This window comes from Aulostomus chinensis, chromosome 21 (assembly GCF_037954235.1).
Source record: "Aulostomus chinensis isolate RoL2024-O1b breed Wild chromosome 21, RoL_Achi_v1.0, whole genome shotgun sequence".
NCBI classification, from domain to species: domain Eukaryota; kingdom Metazoa; phylum Chordata; class Actinopteri; order Syngnathiformes; family Aulostomidae; genus Aulostomus; species Aulostomus chinensis.
The window spans coordinates 7,426,499-7,441,589 of NC_141340.1; the positions used below are offsets into that span (position 1 = coordinate 7,426,499).

The 15,091-nt window shown below is 42.9% G+C and overlaps 1 protein-coding gene across 1 annotated transcript in view; it reads left to right on the plus strand.

The window, feature by feature from the left end:
- Window positions 1–3,741, plus strand: part of ptprn2 (protein tyrosine phosphatase receptor type N2) — a 127,880-nt gene extending 124,139 nt beyond the window's left edge. The window contains exon 22 of the mRNA XM_086191534.1: window positions 1,683–3,741. Coding sequence (XP_086047660.1) covers window positions 1,683–1,754 — 72 coding nt within the window. The 3' untranslated portion in view covers window positions 1,755–3,741. The remainder of the gene's footprint in view (window positions 1–1,682) is intronic.
- The last annotated feature ends 11,350 nt before the right edge of the window (window positions 3,742–15,091 follow it).

The window sequence follows — 15,091 nt, forward strand, 5'->3', positions numbered from 1 at the left end:
CCGTGTACCCGTCAGTACACGTTGTACAGTCGAAAGCACAATATTAGTCATCAAGAGGCCACAAGTGTAGACTTACAGCACAACTGTCTGAGTGTATGGCTTCACACTGTTACCTGTTGGTGTGTTCAGATGGATGGTATTATCACACCACTAGTATTCAATACGGAAAATTGTGAACGTGATGCCTTCAGTGCTTTTTTTTTATTATTTCATAAGACCCAACGATATTAAATTGAAAAAAGCTGAAGGTAAATTTTAAAAGTTGGAGGCCTCCATATTTTGCCTGCATGTCATGCTGGAAGTTCTTCAGTCTTGATTTCACACTGGGCTCGTGACCTTACACTATTTACAGGAATTGTTTGGGGTTTGGACAAAACATTTCCTTTTATAATGCAAATAACAGGAGTCTCTTGTTTCTTTCGTGTAATTGGAAACAATAAAAAGGCCAAACCTCACGCAGGGTTGGCTGATGATATTTATGGAAGCGGCTTGCTAACAGACTCCGGTGTTCTTAGATGGTTCATTAATGCTGATTTTACAACCCCCTTCTGTTCAGCGCTTTTCAAACACACTCGCTTCTCGTTCTTCTTTCCAACGCGTCCAAATGAAATTACATCAGAATATTGTTGACGGCACTTTGTGGCTCCATGCTGGGTCTGCACAGAAATTAAACCGTAATGAGGGATGAATTGAAATTTAGAGTTCAAGGATTGGACAACCAATTATTATTTTGTATGCTGTTCCCTCTATTTTTGGATAGTCTATTAGAAAAAAATATGTATTTACTGTCTTTGATTTGACAGACATCTACATGCAGTAATAAGAGCCTGTGTGACTGTTATTCTTCCTTACTGGTCATCTAAAGTGTTGAACAGAGACTGATCTCCCCCTGGTGGTGTAAGCATGTACAGCACCCCACCGCACTCTGCTGGCCCGGGGGGGGGGGGGGGGTTTAAAAAGTCTTCTTCTTTTTTTTTTCTTTTTTTTTTCTACCTTGAAACTCAACTAGGGATTAGGTTCACACAACAGCTGTGCAGATATAGATGGATGTACTTGAATATTGTCTGGCCCCATCACAACATCAGAAGATATATAAAAATAGAAAGCCTGAGCACTCCAGATAATCTCCAGTGCATAGAGAACGGCACAGCCACCAGTGGCTCCTCCATATTGATTTAGCCTATCCTCAGGCCAGATATGGCAGCTTGTGTGTTGACACATCTAAAGACTGTTCCCTCCAAACTCCTACGCACCTTTTCTCTGTGAGTGGACCCCATGGCCTGCAGTCTGGGGAGAGAAGAGGAATAGAAAAACACCAGGTCCACGGGGCAAACATCAATCAGCCCCTTTTGCTCTCCTCAGGGAAAACTATGAGTCAGTTTACAAACAAACACACAGAGCTGAGAGACAGCTTGGCTCAAAAATTCCATTTTAAGACACACCTGGCTGGATCGATTGTTGAAAGCAGAGAGTAGTTCACCCTCACCTTGTGTCTGTGGCCGAACACATCCCAGGCAGGGTCAGCACACAGGGAGGGGGAGGAGGCTGCCAATCATCCTAAAATGGCATTCCCAAGCACACTTGTAGATGTTCAAACACACACTAGCCTCAAAGCTAACCAGCTCAAACTTTCTCCTTTCCTCTCTCCTCCTCCTCCTCCTCCTCCTCCTCCTCCTCCTCAGGAGCAGTTTGAGTTTGCGCTGACAGCCGTGGCAGAGGAGGTGAACGCCATCCTGAAAGCACTTCCCCAGTGAAGGCACCGGCACCCCCACACCTTGGTCTCCGCGCCGGCTGAGCACCAGTTCCTCTGCCCACTCAAGACTGACATCGCTCTGCCCCCCCCCACCCCATCTCTCCCTCCTCTTCCCCCCTATATATGCTGTATACTTATGAATGTCGTGCCAGATATCGCACCCGGATCCATATTTGCAAAATGCTGCCTTAGAGTACGACTGTTGATCTAGTGTTGTTTCGGGTGGACAAGCGGGTCCTGGTCTGATCTGATGTGGGGGACTTGGATCAGCACTCCTGCTGTGAGACCCTTTTGTCAATATGTAGCCTGGTCCTCTCTTACCGTGATGTACGAAGTTGTCCCTGAACCTACCGTTCTTGTGCCACACTGACCAGCTGTTCACGTGATGTCAAGTGACGATTTTGGTTCCAAAATGAGCAACCAGCTGTCAAATTCTAATGTGTACACAAAGATACTTGCTTGAGTACTTTAAAATGATTAATATGTGGAGTATGAATCATAATGTACAGTTATGATATCCCCTAAGTGAGTATCAGATGACATTTCAGTCATTTTGGAAATAAACTCCTCACATGTTCTATCTTCTTTGTGATCTGAATCAACTACTATATACACAGCATCACATGTATAGATGTTGATGTGTGTGTGTGTGTGTGTGTGTGTGTGTGCGCGTCTGTGTGTGTGTGTGTGTGTGTGTATTATATTATGAGTCCAGACGTTCCTACGAAACCCTCAAACGCCTCACAGATCATCAGACTTGCAACATGTCAGCTGTTTTCGATTCCTCATCACAGCGATGATTCGACGCCATGAATAGTTTGTTACATAAACTGCAGCGTGAACCTACGGAGGCTCAGAGACGCCAAACGGAGAAGGAGAAATATGTTGTTGCCATGAGATACAACTTGGTCATAAAATTTTAATCAATTTCTGTTCACAAGATGGAAGTTGTTCCCTCCACGGGGTTAGTTTGTTGCCACAAGATGTCTACTTAGAAATTATTATTTATTTAGTAATCAATGATTGGCAAAGATTTTTATTTCCCCAACTTCCCACCCAACGTAATGTGTTCCCACAATTTTACTAATTTGTGACCACCAGAGAAAAGTTGTTCCCATGCAGTGCTAAATTTGCGGTAACACTATGGGTATTTGATGAATAGTAATGATTAAATCACAGTGGGGGGAACATCAACGTATATTTTGTGACCACAAATTACTCAAAGGTTTGCAGGACTGTGTTGCAGTACAGCGTAGTATCATTTCTCTCTCTCTCTCTCTCTCTCTCTCTCTCTCGCGTGCGCGCGCGCCACTATGAGCCTCCTTACAGTTCAGATTAAGTGTCAAAGAAATACAACCTGAGACGGTTCCTAGCTGTTTAGAAGTCATCGATAGTAACAATATATTTAACCAGAAATGATATTGAAATTGTTGCTATGTTTGTTTGTCCACTCATCACTGGTATATTGTGATATTTTGTGCAACATGATGACGGATCACTTCCTCCATGTATAGACGACTGATTTTATGAACCCCCATACATACATACATACATATATCTGAGATGTATACTGAGAGCCTCAGTGAGAACTATATATTTTGTGTGAAACAGAGTAACATTCAGATTGATAATAAATCCCAGATGATACTGCCATGTCTGGTGTTGAAGGTTATTTCTGGCTCTTACATTTGAGTGAATATTAGCTTCAGTGAAGTCACCAAGAAGAGCTGATTCACGCTCCCTGAGGGTCTCCGGTCCTCAGACACTTAGATGAGCTGTTTGCTTCACCAGCTCCGTCAGTGGAGGAAGTGTTTGGGATTGGAAATGAAATCAGTCGGGTGTTTCGCACTCTTGCAGTCTTTTTTTTTTTTTTTTTTTCCCCTCAGTGTTCCAGACAAGCGTTTAATTGTCCTACGCAGAGTTGAAATAAATTACCGTACAACAAAATTCTTCCTTTTGCCTATTTGCTATTAATTAAACATGAGGTATAAAAGTGAAAAAGGCAAATATCAGACATGATTAAGCGGAACGCAAAATATAAAATAAAAGATTTTACAAGACCTTCAATCAAGTAAATGGCGCCGTCTAGCACGATCATTTAAATAGGTTTTCTTTTTCAACATGGAAATGTTTCAATTTAAACTCATTTACAATGCTAATGTTTCAATTATTTATGAACTCATAATGCCACCTGTACTACTGCCATTACTTTTTATTCAAAATTTGCTTTTAGTGTTTCTTTTATAACCTTTTATACTTAAGTACGTGTGTTAATAAAGCAGCACATTACTCACAACCATTAATGAAATAAAAGAATAAAATAATATTTGAATTAATCTAAAATAATTGCTACAACTATTGGCAAATATATCAGCTGAGCCTGTCACTTCTGTATGCAATCATAATCCTTTTCAATATGGTGCATCTGTAATTGAAATTAAACTACATGATTGGATGAATCTGACTGAAAGTATTAAAGACAACGTATGGAGAATATTCAAACAACGTATGGTGGGGGGGCTTTGTGTGTGTGTGTGTGTGTGTTTGTGTGCGTGTGTGTGGACTGTTGATATGTTCCTCCCTCCCCTGACAATTCTAATAGCTGCAACGAGGCCTCACGTACTTCCTGAAACCTCATTTGCATGTGATTCACTGATGAACTGCCACGGCGAACCAGCAACACCAAACCAAAGCCCTATTAATATTCTCCCATTCAGGTTGTAAAGCACACAAACCTAATCAGCTTAGAAATGACTGTATAGAAACCATAATTACGCATGTTTAATTGCTTATCATCTGATGGGTACAAGTTTATTAGAAAATGTATTCATGGTAATTGCTTCCTGAGGTATCTGGCGTGCTACAATACCATCCTGTCAGCTCCCATTTGGGGGGATTAATGCACTCGGAAAAAGTCACAAAATTAGATACTGTGTGTTGCCTCTTTGGATGCTTGGTTTAACTCAAAGTGATTTTTAATTTAGGGATTTCTAAATTACTGCTTAAGCTCGGATAAGTCTTTGGAGTGAGATCCGTCAAAATCTCGCTTTTTCAAAAAAAAAAAAAATTGAAAGGAGTGCCAGCATATTTATGACGCCACAAGGGAATATTCACTAACCTGCCTGGCAGAGCAGCGAGATCTTTACCTGCGGGGGGAGGGGGGGGGAGAGAAGAAACCATGAGTGAAATAAGGAGACACATCTAATAAGAGAGATATGAAGTAAATCCGTGAAATCATTCAGGCCTGGAACAAAGCTGATTAAAACGTTCTCTGTGCAGGTTCCTCAGAGGGTCCTCCATGAAGCCAAGAACGTCGAGTGGGCCTTTTCACGTGGAGTCTTAAAGCTTCTGCTCCGTCTTTCATGATCCCTCAGTGCTTTGTTGTACTCACTGTTGGCAAGTTTACTGCTCCCTCCCCGCTAAAAGTGCTTAGCAGGGGTGGAAATCCCAGAGTAACAGTATCTGTCACGATATTGAGCGAGCTGAAGGTTGACATGCATATACATATACACTGAAAGACTGTTAGCGATAGCATCTTTTCAAATATTGTAGATAGGTCAATAATTGCAATTGATAGTAAGATATTAATCTGTTTAACTAGAGCATAGCTTTAGTCTGATTTACTTGGTTGCTAGTACTGTATAGCCTACATGTAGACCAGCGCTGTCTGACACTGGACTCAAAGCCTGCTCCACAGAGGCGGATGTGCTAGCAAAGAAGCTAAAGCCCATGGGTGCTAGCATCTGCTACTAGCATGTCTCTTAAACTTCATTTACACATATGGACATCTGGAGTCCACAACTCCATGTAATACTCCTGAAGTCCGATTGTTTGCTGCTAGCTGTCTAAGGTCTATCCAAACAAGCTAAAAAGTTTCCAGTGTAAAAGCACAAGCTAACAAGCTACGAATGAGCTAACACGCTTTTGCTTTCTCTGCAGTCAGAAGGGTTGTATCACCTTGAGGGCACGCTCTCTATATATTATATGAAATTACTGGTGTTTGATATTCATTCAATCTTTATTGTTCCCAGAAGACAATTTTGATGTAGCTTAAAACAACAACACACAAGAGAGACAAATAAGACACTACCATGACTGAAGCACAATAACTAGAAGTAGAAATAAATCATAAATGACTGATGACGATGATTATCAAGTTCTACAGCTGTGCATCAGTAAAAGCCAGGCTAAACTAAACTAGATGTTCGTATGAATGAATGAATGAGAACATTCACCCATCAAGGCGAACTCAGCCAAACCTAATGTAAAAAAAAAAGAAGAAGCTCATTTTCACTACGTTAAACCAATATAGCCCAAAATGAAGGGGGTTCTTCCTTGGTCCATGCTTCACCCCCCTCCTCCTAGCTCGGTGAAATTCCCCCTCACAGCTTTTACATTATCCTGCAAACGCCATAAAAATGTGACCTCTTTGCCGAATGCAACAACTGCTGAATACTTTAAAGTCACTCAGCACTTTGTAAATCTGGCAGGTACTTTTACTTTGATACCCCTAAAATCCAACCTGCGGATCATTCACCGTCTGAACGATAACACGCACCATGCTGACAATCATGTCATTTCCCCGCCGAGAGGGTTGGGAGATCCCGGAGTGTTAGCTTGTTTGGAAAACTGTCTGGGATGCTTTCCAGGATTTCCCAAAGAGAAAAGCCTTGTTTTTCTTTGCTTGGCGTTGTTGCTAGTGAATGGAGAGCAGATTGCAGAGGCTGCGTCTCTCATGTCTGTCCAAGGCCTTGATACCTTTGATCTTCTTAAGAAACAAACAAGCTCTTAAACTCGCCTCTCTTGGCTAGTGGCTCTCTTGTTCTGTCGCTCCTTGTCAAAACGCTGATCCTGAGTAAATTGATCTTGCTTGGATAGTTCGCCGCTCTCTCGCTTATGCCATGACTTGTGGTTTAAGATGGGGGCTCACAATGTTGACACAAAAAAAAAAGTGCTCATTTCTCAATCTGAACCAGCAGGTTGATCAAGTGTGATGACTTATTTTGCTGCATACAGAGTAAATTATAAACAGATTTGCCTCTTAAAATGACTAATAAACTTTGATACAATTTTAAGAAAAGGATTTTAAGTACAACTGCCTGTAGTAGTAGTAGTAGTAGTAGTAGTAGTAGTAATAGTAGTAGTAGTAGTAGTAGTGGCTGCACGGTGCTGCAGTGGTCAGCACTGTCCCCTCACAGCAAGAAGGTTCCTGGTTTGAGTCCCGGCTCCAGCACAGGATCTTTCTGTGTGGAGTCTCCATGTTCTCTCTGGTCCTGCGTGGGTTCTCTCTGGTACTCCAGCTTCCTCCCACAGTCCAAAGACATCAAGAGGGGACGAGGCTGATTGATACTCTAAATTGACTGTAGGTGTGACTGTGAGTGTGAATGGTTGTCTGTCTCTATGTGTTGACCCTGTGATGGACTGGTGACCTGTCCACCAGGGTGAACCCCACCTCTCACCTGAAGGCTGCTGGGATAGGCTCCAGCCCCCCCCCCCCCCCCCCCCCCGCGACCCTTAATAGGAACAAGCGGAAGACAATGGATGGATGGATGGATGCCTCTAGTAGTGAGGATATAGTGAATACCAAGTTCTTAATACCAAGATAAAACTAGATGGCTAGTAGCGATATCCTCCTTCCTCCTTCACTAGGTTAGCTACTGTTGGCGAGTAAATAAGCTAACAGGACATTTAGCATCAGCTCCCAAGTCTATGGCCTTTATTAAGCATAAAACTTTAAATTAATAGGTATGTTGAAACTAAATAAAACATAGCTTGAATTATTACAGGTTGCATCTCAAGCCAAAAGACCAAAAAGGTTGCTGCAGTGACGTTGTATTTTCAGAGGCTAACCAGGAAGTTAGCGTCACCATCTATTCCCTCCAGCAAAAGCTAATGATCAGTACTGAAAATAAGACAACACAACACCGCAGCATGACAGAAACGGTCTCAGGTCAAGTAAACTGACATGGAACGCAGGGATGAAATATGGATGGAGGCGAGAAGTCGGACTTTAGCATGTAAACAGGAATATTAATAGAAAATCAAGAAAGTGATGGCAGCAGTGCCTGGTTTAATATAAGTCCATGCTGACCGAGAATGAGTGTGAAATTCCTCACATACACAGTCGGCCTCTACTGTAACGCCCAACCTGCCCACTTCATTAAGGTTATTTCTCCTGTGGACATTAAAAGTCACCCAGCTTCATTTACATGACGCTCTCTGGCGGCCGCCATCGCTGTCGGTCTCTTCCTGTGAGTACACACCTCAAAAATCTTCAAACCTCCTCTCATTATCCCCTCACTTCCTCCTCCCTGGTTATTAATGGGCGCGTAGCCGACACGGGGAGCACAGTGACATTTTACACCACTTCATCCCCCGTCCCATCATGCATCTGGGGATACCCCTGGCATTTGACTGCTGTGTTTTTATCAGTGTCTGCGGCGGCGCTGACCAACGTGACTTCAATCCTGCTCACTGTCACTCACGGTAAGTGAGTTTATCAACACATATCTAATAGCTGCACTCCACCGGGACCTTAAACATTTGCATACTAAGATTGCTTTCTTTTGCTCGGCTGAGGACGCGCCTCCTTTGCATAATTATTAATGATAAAGAGCCAGTGAACAAATGTGTCAGGAGGTATTAGCATCGGGTATACAACTAGATTCTAAAGGATCCCTTTAGTGACATCCCAAGAGGACGGAGGAGGGCAGAGGGCAGGAGAAATAGGTCCGCGGAGCGAGCTTGTCAAGGAAAGGGGTTAATTAAAGCCCCGCTGAAGGTAAATGGGATATTTTTATGGATGTGTTTTGGTTTTTGTTGTTGTTGTTGTTGTTGTTTTTTTGCGCATGAAGCTCCTTTGAGATTAAGAGCATCTGTCAAGAAGAATACAAGAGCAGATATTTGCAAACAAATATTTTTTTTCTGAAAAAAAACAACAAAAAAAACAGAAGCGCTCAAAGGAGTTAAGTTGTAGAAGGTGTAATTTGAGGGGAGAAACTGGAGCTCTGGTAGAAGGGAGAGCCACAGCGGTGATGTTTACATACAGCAGAGTCACTGTAGCTGCTCGGCTGTGTACCATAAAGCAGCAGGCCCATATTGTCTGTCATCTGTTGTCTGTAATTACCACTTTTTACACTGTCTTCCCCTCTGTGGATCAGCGGCGTCTACACAAGGAGTGTTTTTGTAGGAATTGTTTAACCGCTTGCCGCTTTATATGAAACAGCTGCACCCTTTTTTACAGAACAGGAATAAATAAATCAGACAATCGGGGGGATGAAATGTCCTCCCCGTGTTCTTGGCTAAACACAGGCCTGTATATCGCGGCGCGCTGTAATAGCATGATATTAAAAATGCCCATAGCGATTGTTAAAGTCACAGCGTCGCATTTGCACCGCGATGGATGACCTTTTTTGCGAATGGTAATGAGGGTTTTTCACGGGTTTTAAAGGCAAAACACACTGTAGCATGTAGAATAAACAGCAGCGCACATTCATCCAGCAGGAGGTTTCAGAAAATGAGAGTTGAAATGTCAGCAGGAGTTCTGGAGGCTGTCCCAACGCTGTAATCTCAGGGGTCAGGTGAGGTCATTGCTAGGTCTCCTTCAACAAATCATGACCTCTGACCTTTCTCATTTTAGCATGAGAATCAGTACTACGCCCCCCACCCAGTTTTCCTGTAGCGACCTCAGGACCGTATCAAATGCCAGCCCTCCAAAATGCAAACTTGATTTTCTTTTTAATGAACCCATCTAGATTTGGGGTGTGGGTGTACGAGTGTGTGTGTTCGGGGGGGTTGTGGAAGTGTGCACGTGTGTGTGTGTGTGTGCGCGTGCGTGCGTGTTGGGGGGGTAGCTTTGGGCTCATCTGCATCACAGATGAGGGTGCTTAGGGAAAAATCAACCATCCATGATTCATTACATGTTTCCTGCTGAGCCTCAGAGATGGCAACCATCCTAGCAACAGGATCCTAGCAACAGCAACAACTCTCCACCGCGCTGCCAGCCTATCAGAAACTTTGATGCCTGATCAAAATTTAGCCAATCAAGAGAGGGGGGGGGGGGCATGGTGTAAATGTGATGATGCGTTCTCTCATGCTGTCGGGGGGTTGTTACAATAAGCCTGCACCAGTATAGATGTGTGTTCATCAGAGACGAATCCATGACGAGTGTCATATTCATTCATCTGAAGGCATCTGATCAAGATGGATCTCGAACTGGAGCATTTGTGCCCTGAAATGTAAATAAAAACACCATTAAAGCCACATTCACCCCCTCACAGCCGTTTGAATGTGGTGCCTGACAACACAGTAGAAGGGTTACATCATTTTGTGTTGCTATCAAAAGTCACGTGAAAAAAAAGAAAAAAGAAGACGAAAAAAGGCCCGTGCTGAAAAATGAAGACCGTCCCTGCCAGTAGAACTTGGACCAGAGGCTGGTTCTAGACTCAGTCCGGTAACTTTCAGCAACCTGACTCAACTCAAAGAAGAGTAAATAGGACATTTGTGGGGGGACTATTTCAAGGGGCGGATGAACACACAGTCAGAGCAAAAGCGGTTGGTGTGTACGCGAGTGACTCCAGATGACGGAATGTTTCCCTCGGAGCCAGTTGTGTCCCCCATCATCATCAGTCCAGGAGAATTCATCTTTTTATGCAACAGCTTGCATGTCATGTGACTCAGTCCTTGACTGGAAGTGTAGGACACACCTCTTATTCATGCATCTCATTGCTTCTTATATTTTGATATTTAAGTCCAAAATTCAAATCTCCATTACTGTCAAATTAATCTTTTTTTCCCTCTGTAGCTTCCGTGTCATGTGACCAAGGGACGCCAGCTCGGTACATGTACTGGTCTTCGCCGTATGTGTGTCTGATGCTGGAACCTTTGGTGAGTAAAGCCCATTTTACTTTTTACAGACTTACAGAAGGTCACACTGAAGGATGGCTTGGTACTCAGACAGAAGATGGACGTTCTATCCAGAGTGGAGCCACTTTCTTAGAAAAGTCTCTCTCTCTCTCTCTCTCTCTCTCTCTCTCTCTCTCTCTCTCTCTCTCTCCACGGTCATTTTTCCAGCTGTACTTTCGACTTATTCTTTCCTCTACCGTGCAAGTACAAGTGCAGCATGATAAAACGAGACACGTGAGCAAAAATGATCGTATTTATCAGATAATTTCTGCTTTCAATTGGATTTGTTTCAAATTTGTGTCCATTTGATGTTATTTTAAAGATACACAGTGTAGCTGGACTTCACCAATAATAATAGTACGTTCACATTTTTGTCAGGAAATGTCTGTTTTTTTTTCTCTTCCTCAAGACAGACTTTCAGTTCTCCCCTGGTTTTAGTGCGGCCTACACACAGCATAATGATGGTAATTTCCATCACACTCCTCTCACATGTAAATGATCCAGGAGTGTGGGATGTTTGTTCACCTGCTTCTCTGTAATCATGCCTCATTATTCAAAGGGCACTTTGACCATCAGCTGATGTCAGATAGGCCTGATCCTCCACTCAGGAGGAGACGCCGCGTGCCGCTACCAACGCAGCGGTAACATTCAGCGTAATGCATCATGCCCACGACATTATCGCCACTTTGGGGTCATCTAGTCATCGGGGGGGGGGGGGGGATTCCCCCCCCCCCCAAGAAAATGAAGGAGCGAAGATGTGAGTGCTGCTCAGAACTGATGTCGTTCTGTACTGCAAGGTGACGACTGAAGGGTTAACCAAACTTCAAATTGGATGACAGCGAACTTTACACACACTTTGAGAATTGTTTCTTTTTTTTAATTCCCTCTTTTGTACAGTAAGATAAAATCCTCGTTGCATTGAGTCAAACAGTCTAAGATCCAGATATCAATTACATTTAATACGTTTTCACAGCCACAAACCTCCGGGACACATTTTAATGTCTGTCACAGCTAAAGGCTCATAAAGATGATGTTCATTTTTACACCAGTGACTCAATGCAAGAACTTCCATTTATTGTCTTACTTTATTTGAATGTCAAAGTTTGCTTTTTTTTTTATGCCTCTTAGCTGTGACAGCCGTGTTTCAGGAGCCCAACATGACATCTAAACGCCACCTCCAGGGAATTTCCTCAAATTTGGTTCAAGAGGTTTTGCTGATCAAAGGTCAAGGTCACATTGTCCCAGTGGACGTTTGTTCCGCATTCGAAGAAATTCCCTGAAATTGCAGACGTGTGAGGTCAAAGTGACCATGGAAGTGGAAATGTCCACTTGGTCAAAGGTGAAATTTCACTGTCTGTTCATTGGTGGACAACGACTCCAACCAGAGCTTCCAAACATGATGTATAAATCTGCTGGGTGGGGGGGGGGGGGGGGCAATTGATTTATGCATTATTCTTTATGCATTGTTTCCCCCTCACTTGTTCATCTGTACACGGACGTGCTGATCTGAATACTGAATACTTGGAACCTACACCTCCTTGACGAGGGAGTCACTGCTGCTTTACTGTAGATTGTTTGCTCTGACACGTTGTTTCATTCCAAAATAACATCCAACATTTGACAAGTGACTTCTAGGCTGGCATGACAGAGGGAGTTTTTCGAGTTTTACTGTATTTTCCTCTTTGAGTGGCTCCTACATTGAGCTGCAGGATTTCAGTTTAAGCTGCTTCACTTCCTAGAGTGAAACATTTCTGGAAATCCATCAAAGACAAGCTGACAGACGTGAGGTGAGGAGGAGGTTTGAATGACTGAAGTAAATGTGTGTGTGTGTGTGTGTGTGTGTGTGTGTGTGTGTGTGTGTGTGTGTGTGTGTGTGATGGGGGGGGGGGGGGGTCCTCACTCTTGGGAAACACTGAAGACTTCCATTTCCAACAGGTGCCGTCAGGGGAAAATGGAAATTTACAACCAAGACAAGCTTGAGAGGAGACATTACCTTTCTCCACGTGCATAATATAGAAAACAGAAGTTGGGTGATGATGAATGACAAACCAAAGCAGTGGAACCAAGCTAGAATAAAAGTTGGGAGTCAGAAGTGGCCAAGGTTTAAGAACCTTTCTCATGTTGAAATTAAAAAAAAAAAAAAAGTTCCCTCCTGAAACTCTCAGAAACTTCAGGCTAAAGCTTTTGACTGACATCTTGAGACTTGCATCGTGGCTGATTGTTAATCGCTGCGAGAGAAAGTCTCAGCAGCAGCAGTGACTCCTGGTGAGTCACCACCTCCCCTGTATGGAACACCAGAGCCGTTTGCTACCACAGCACCAGAAGACGACCTGCTAGTGACAGGATACAGTGGCTGTGATCAAAACGTCAGGCCTGTGTACTATTTTTTTCTCTTTTACACAAAATCACATGTTAAAGTTGCAAAAAAGCATCCATGAGCATCAGGATGTTTTTGATTGTTAATCACATAATGTGATGATTTCTGTAAACATTTGCTTCGAACTGAAAAGTCTCAATCCTCAGCTATACTTGTTTATGTTTTGAGCTAATTGGCAAGCTAACTGGCTAAACTAGGTGATGCGTCTGATCAGTTTTAAGCATTAGCGTCACAGCATTATCACTGTGCTCATGTTAGCATGTTGCTGTTAGCATGTTGCTCTTGTCTTGCTCCAACGTGTTGAAGCTACACACTGTTCCACGTTGTGCTTTAATGTACTTCCTGTTGAGTGAATGTCGCTAATGGAATCTCCTAAGATTTCCTGTGTACATCAGCATCTACTCGTGATGGCAGACATTCTGAGTGCAGTACTTGCCATTTAGGTTCCTAGCAAATTTACCTCCGCTAACATTAGCACTGACAACACACTTTGTTTTTGATGGTGAATGCAAAAAACTATGCTAGCCAAACCAGTTTAGCTTTCCAGAGGGAGCTAGCTTAGTTACAGTATCAACATCAGCAGCACTGGCATCTCATTAATAAAGTTGGATTGGTTGAGGATTCTGTCTTACGCATTTGAGCCGCCACAAAAATTATCTACCACACACACACAGACACACACACACACAGACACACACACACACACACACACACACACACACACACACACACACACACACACACACACAGACACACTTTTTTGTTGTTGTTGTTTTTTGGACATTTACAGCTCCTGTGAGGGTCAGAGACTGATGGCTAGCATTTCTTGTCATCTACTGGTCAAGTGATAAACTGTTCAGCTCTTTCAGTTCACACAGATGAATTGTTCAGACTGTCCCATCAGATAACAGCCGCCTGATTCCCTCTACTACTCACTCTCATGTCCCAAAATTCATAGTTTTTGGTGCACTGCGGTCGTAACTACTCTCAAACACCTGCATTTACTCTGCCTACCATCCAATTTGTACACAAAACACAAAACTTCAGGCTCATACAAATCCTTCCTCCATCCGCGAAACAAAGCAGCATTAATACCACTGATGCATTATAAGCAGTGCAAACAGGGCAGGGAATCAATCACTGAAGAATTAGAAGATTTATTATGTTTCATTTGGACAAGAGTAAAGAACAAAGTACTAGCCAAAAAAAAAAAATCCTGCCACAGCTTTATGTTAAATAATATTTGACATTCAGAGGAGCAGCTTCATGGAGTGGAAAGCCATTACTGTAGGTGGAGGTGTGAATCTCCCTGCTCCCTCTAAAAAGGAAACCTACTATGATGTTTCCTCTCTCCTAATCCGCTTGAGTGCCCCCCTAGAAAATCTCACTTCAATTTAGCTCCACCTAAATCCCTGTCTGACAGCTGTTCTGAAATTAAGGACGCCCAGGTGGCTTTTTGTTTCATTTTCTATGTCCTGTTTCAACCTCCCTTCAACGCCATGAAGGTAGCCCAGTCATCCCGCAAAAATGTTAAAAAAAAAAAATCTTTGACCATAACTCCATCTCTTTTATTCAGTGAAATTCTTAAGTCCTTGAACGCAACACAAAAGCCCTCTGACGAACGGATGGGTAACAAACTCTGTCTGCTCAAAGCTTGTTTGATATACAAGGGATTTATGAGCAATTTCTGCACCAAACCAATTAGAGGCTGCTGGTAGAAGAAGGAGGAGGAGAAGAAGGAGGAGAAGAAGAAGAAGAAGAAGGAGGAGGAGGAGGAGGAGGAGAAGGAGAAGAAGAAGAAGAAGAAGAAGAAGAAGAAGAAGAAGAAGAAGAAGAAGAAGAAGAAGAAGAAGAAGAAGAAGAGAGCATCTGTGTTTTAGAGCTGGCTGTTTCATGTTGATTTGACCCAATCAGCAGCAGTTATGAAAGCGAATACATTCATTAATTCCAACAGCAGTGTACATTTGTGGCAGTCACAACCTCCTTTTTGAACGGATGCAGCTTTTCTTTATTCTCACAACAATAAAGCTGCCGTCCTCACTGGTCCGAGCCAACAA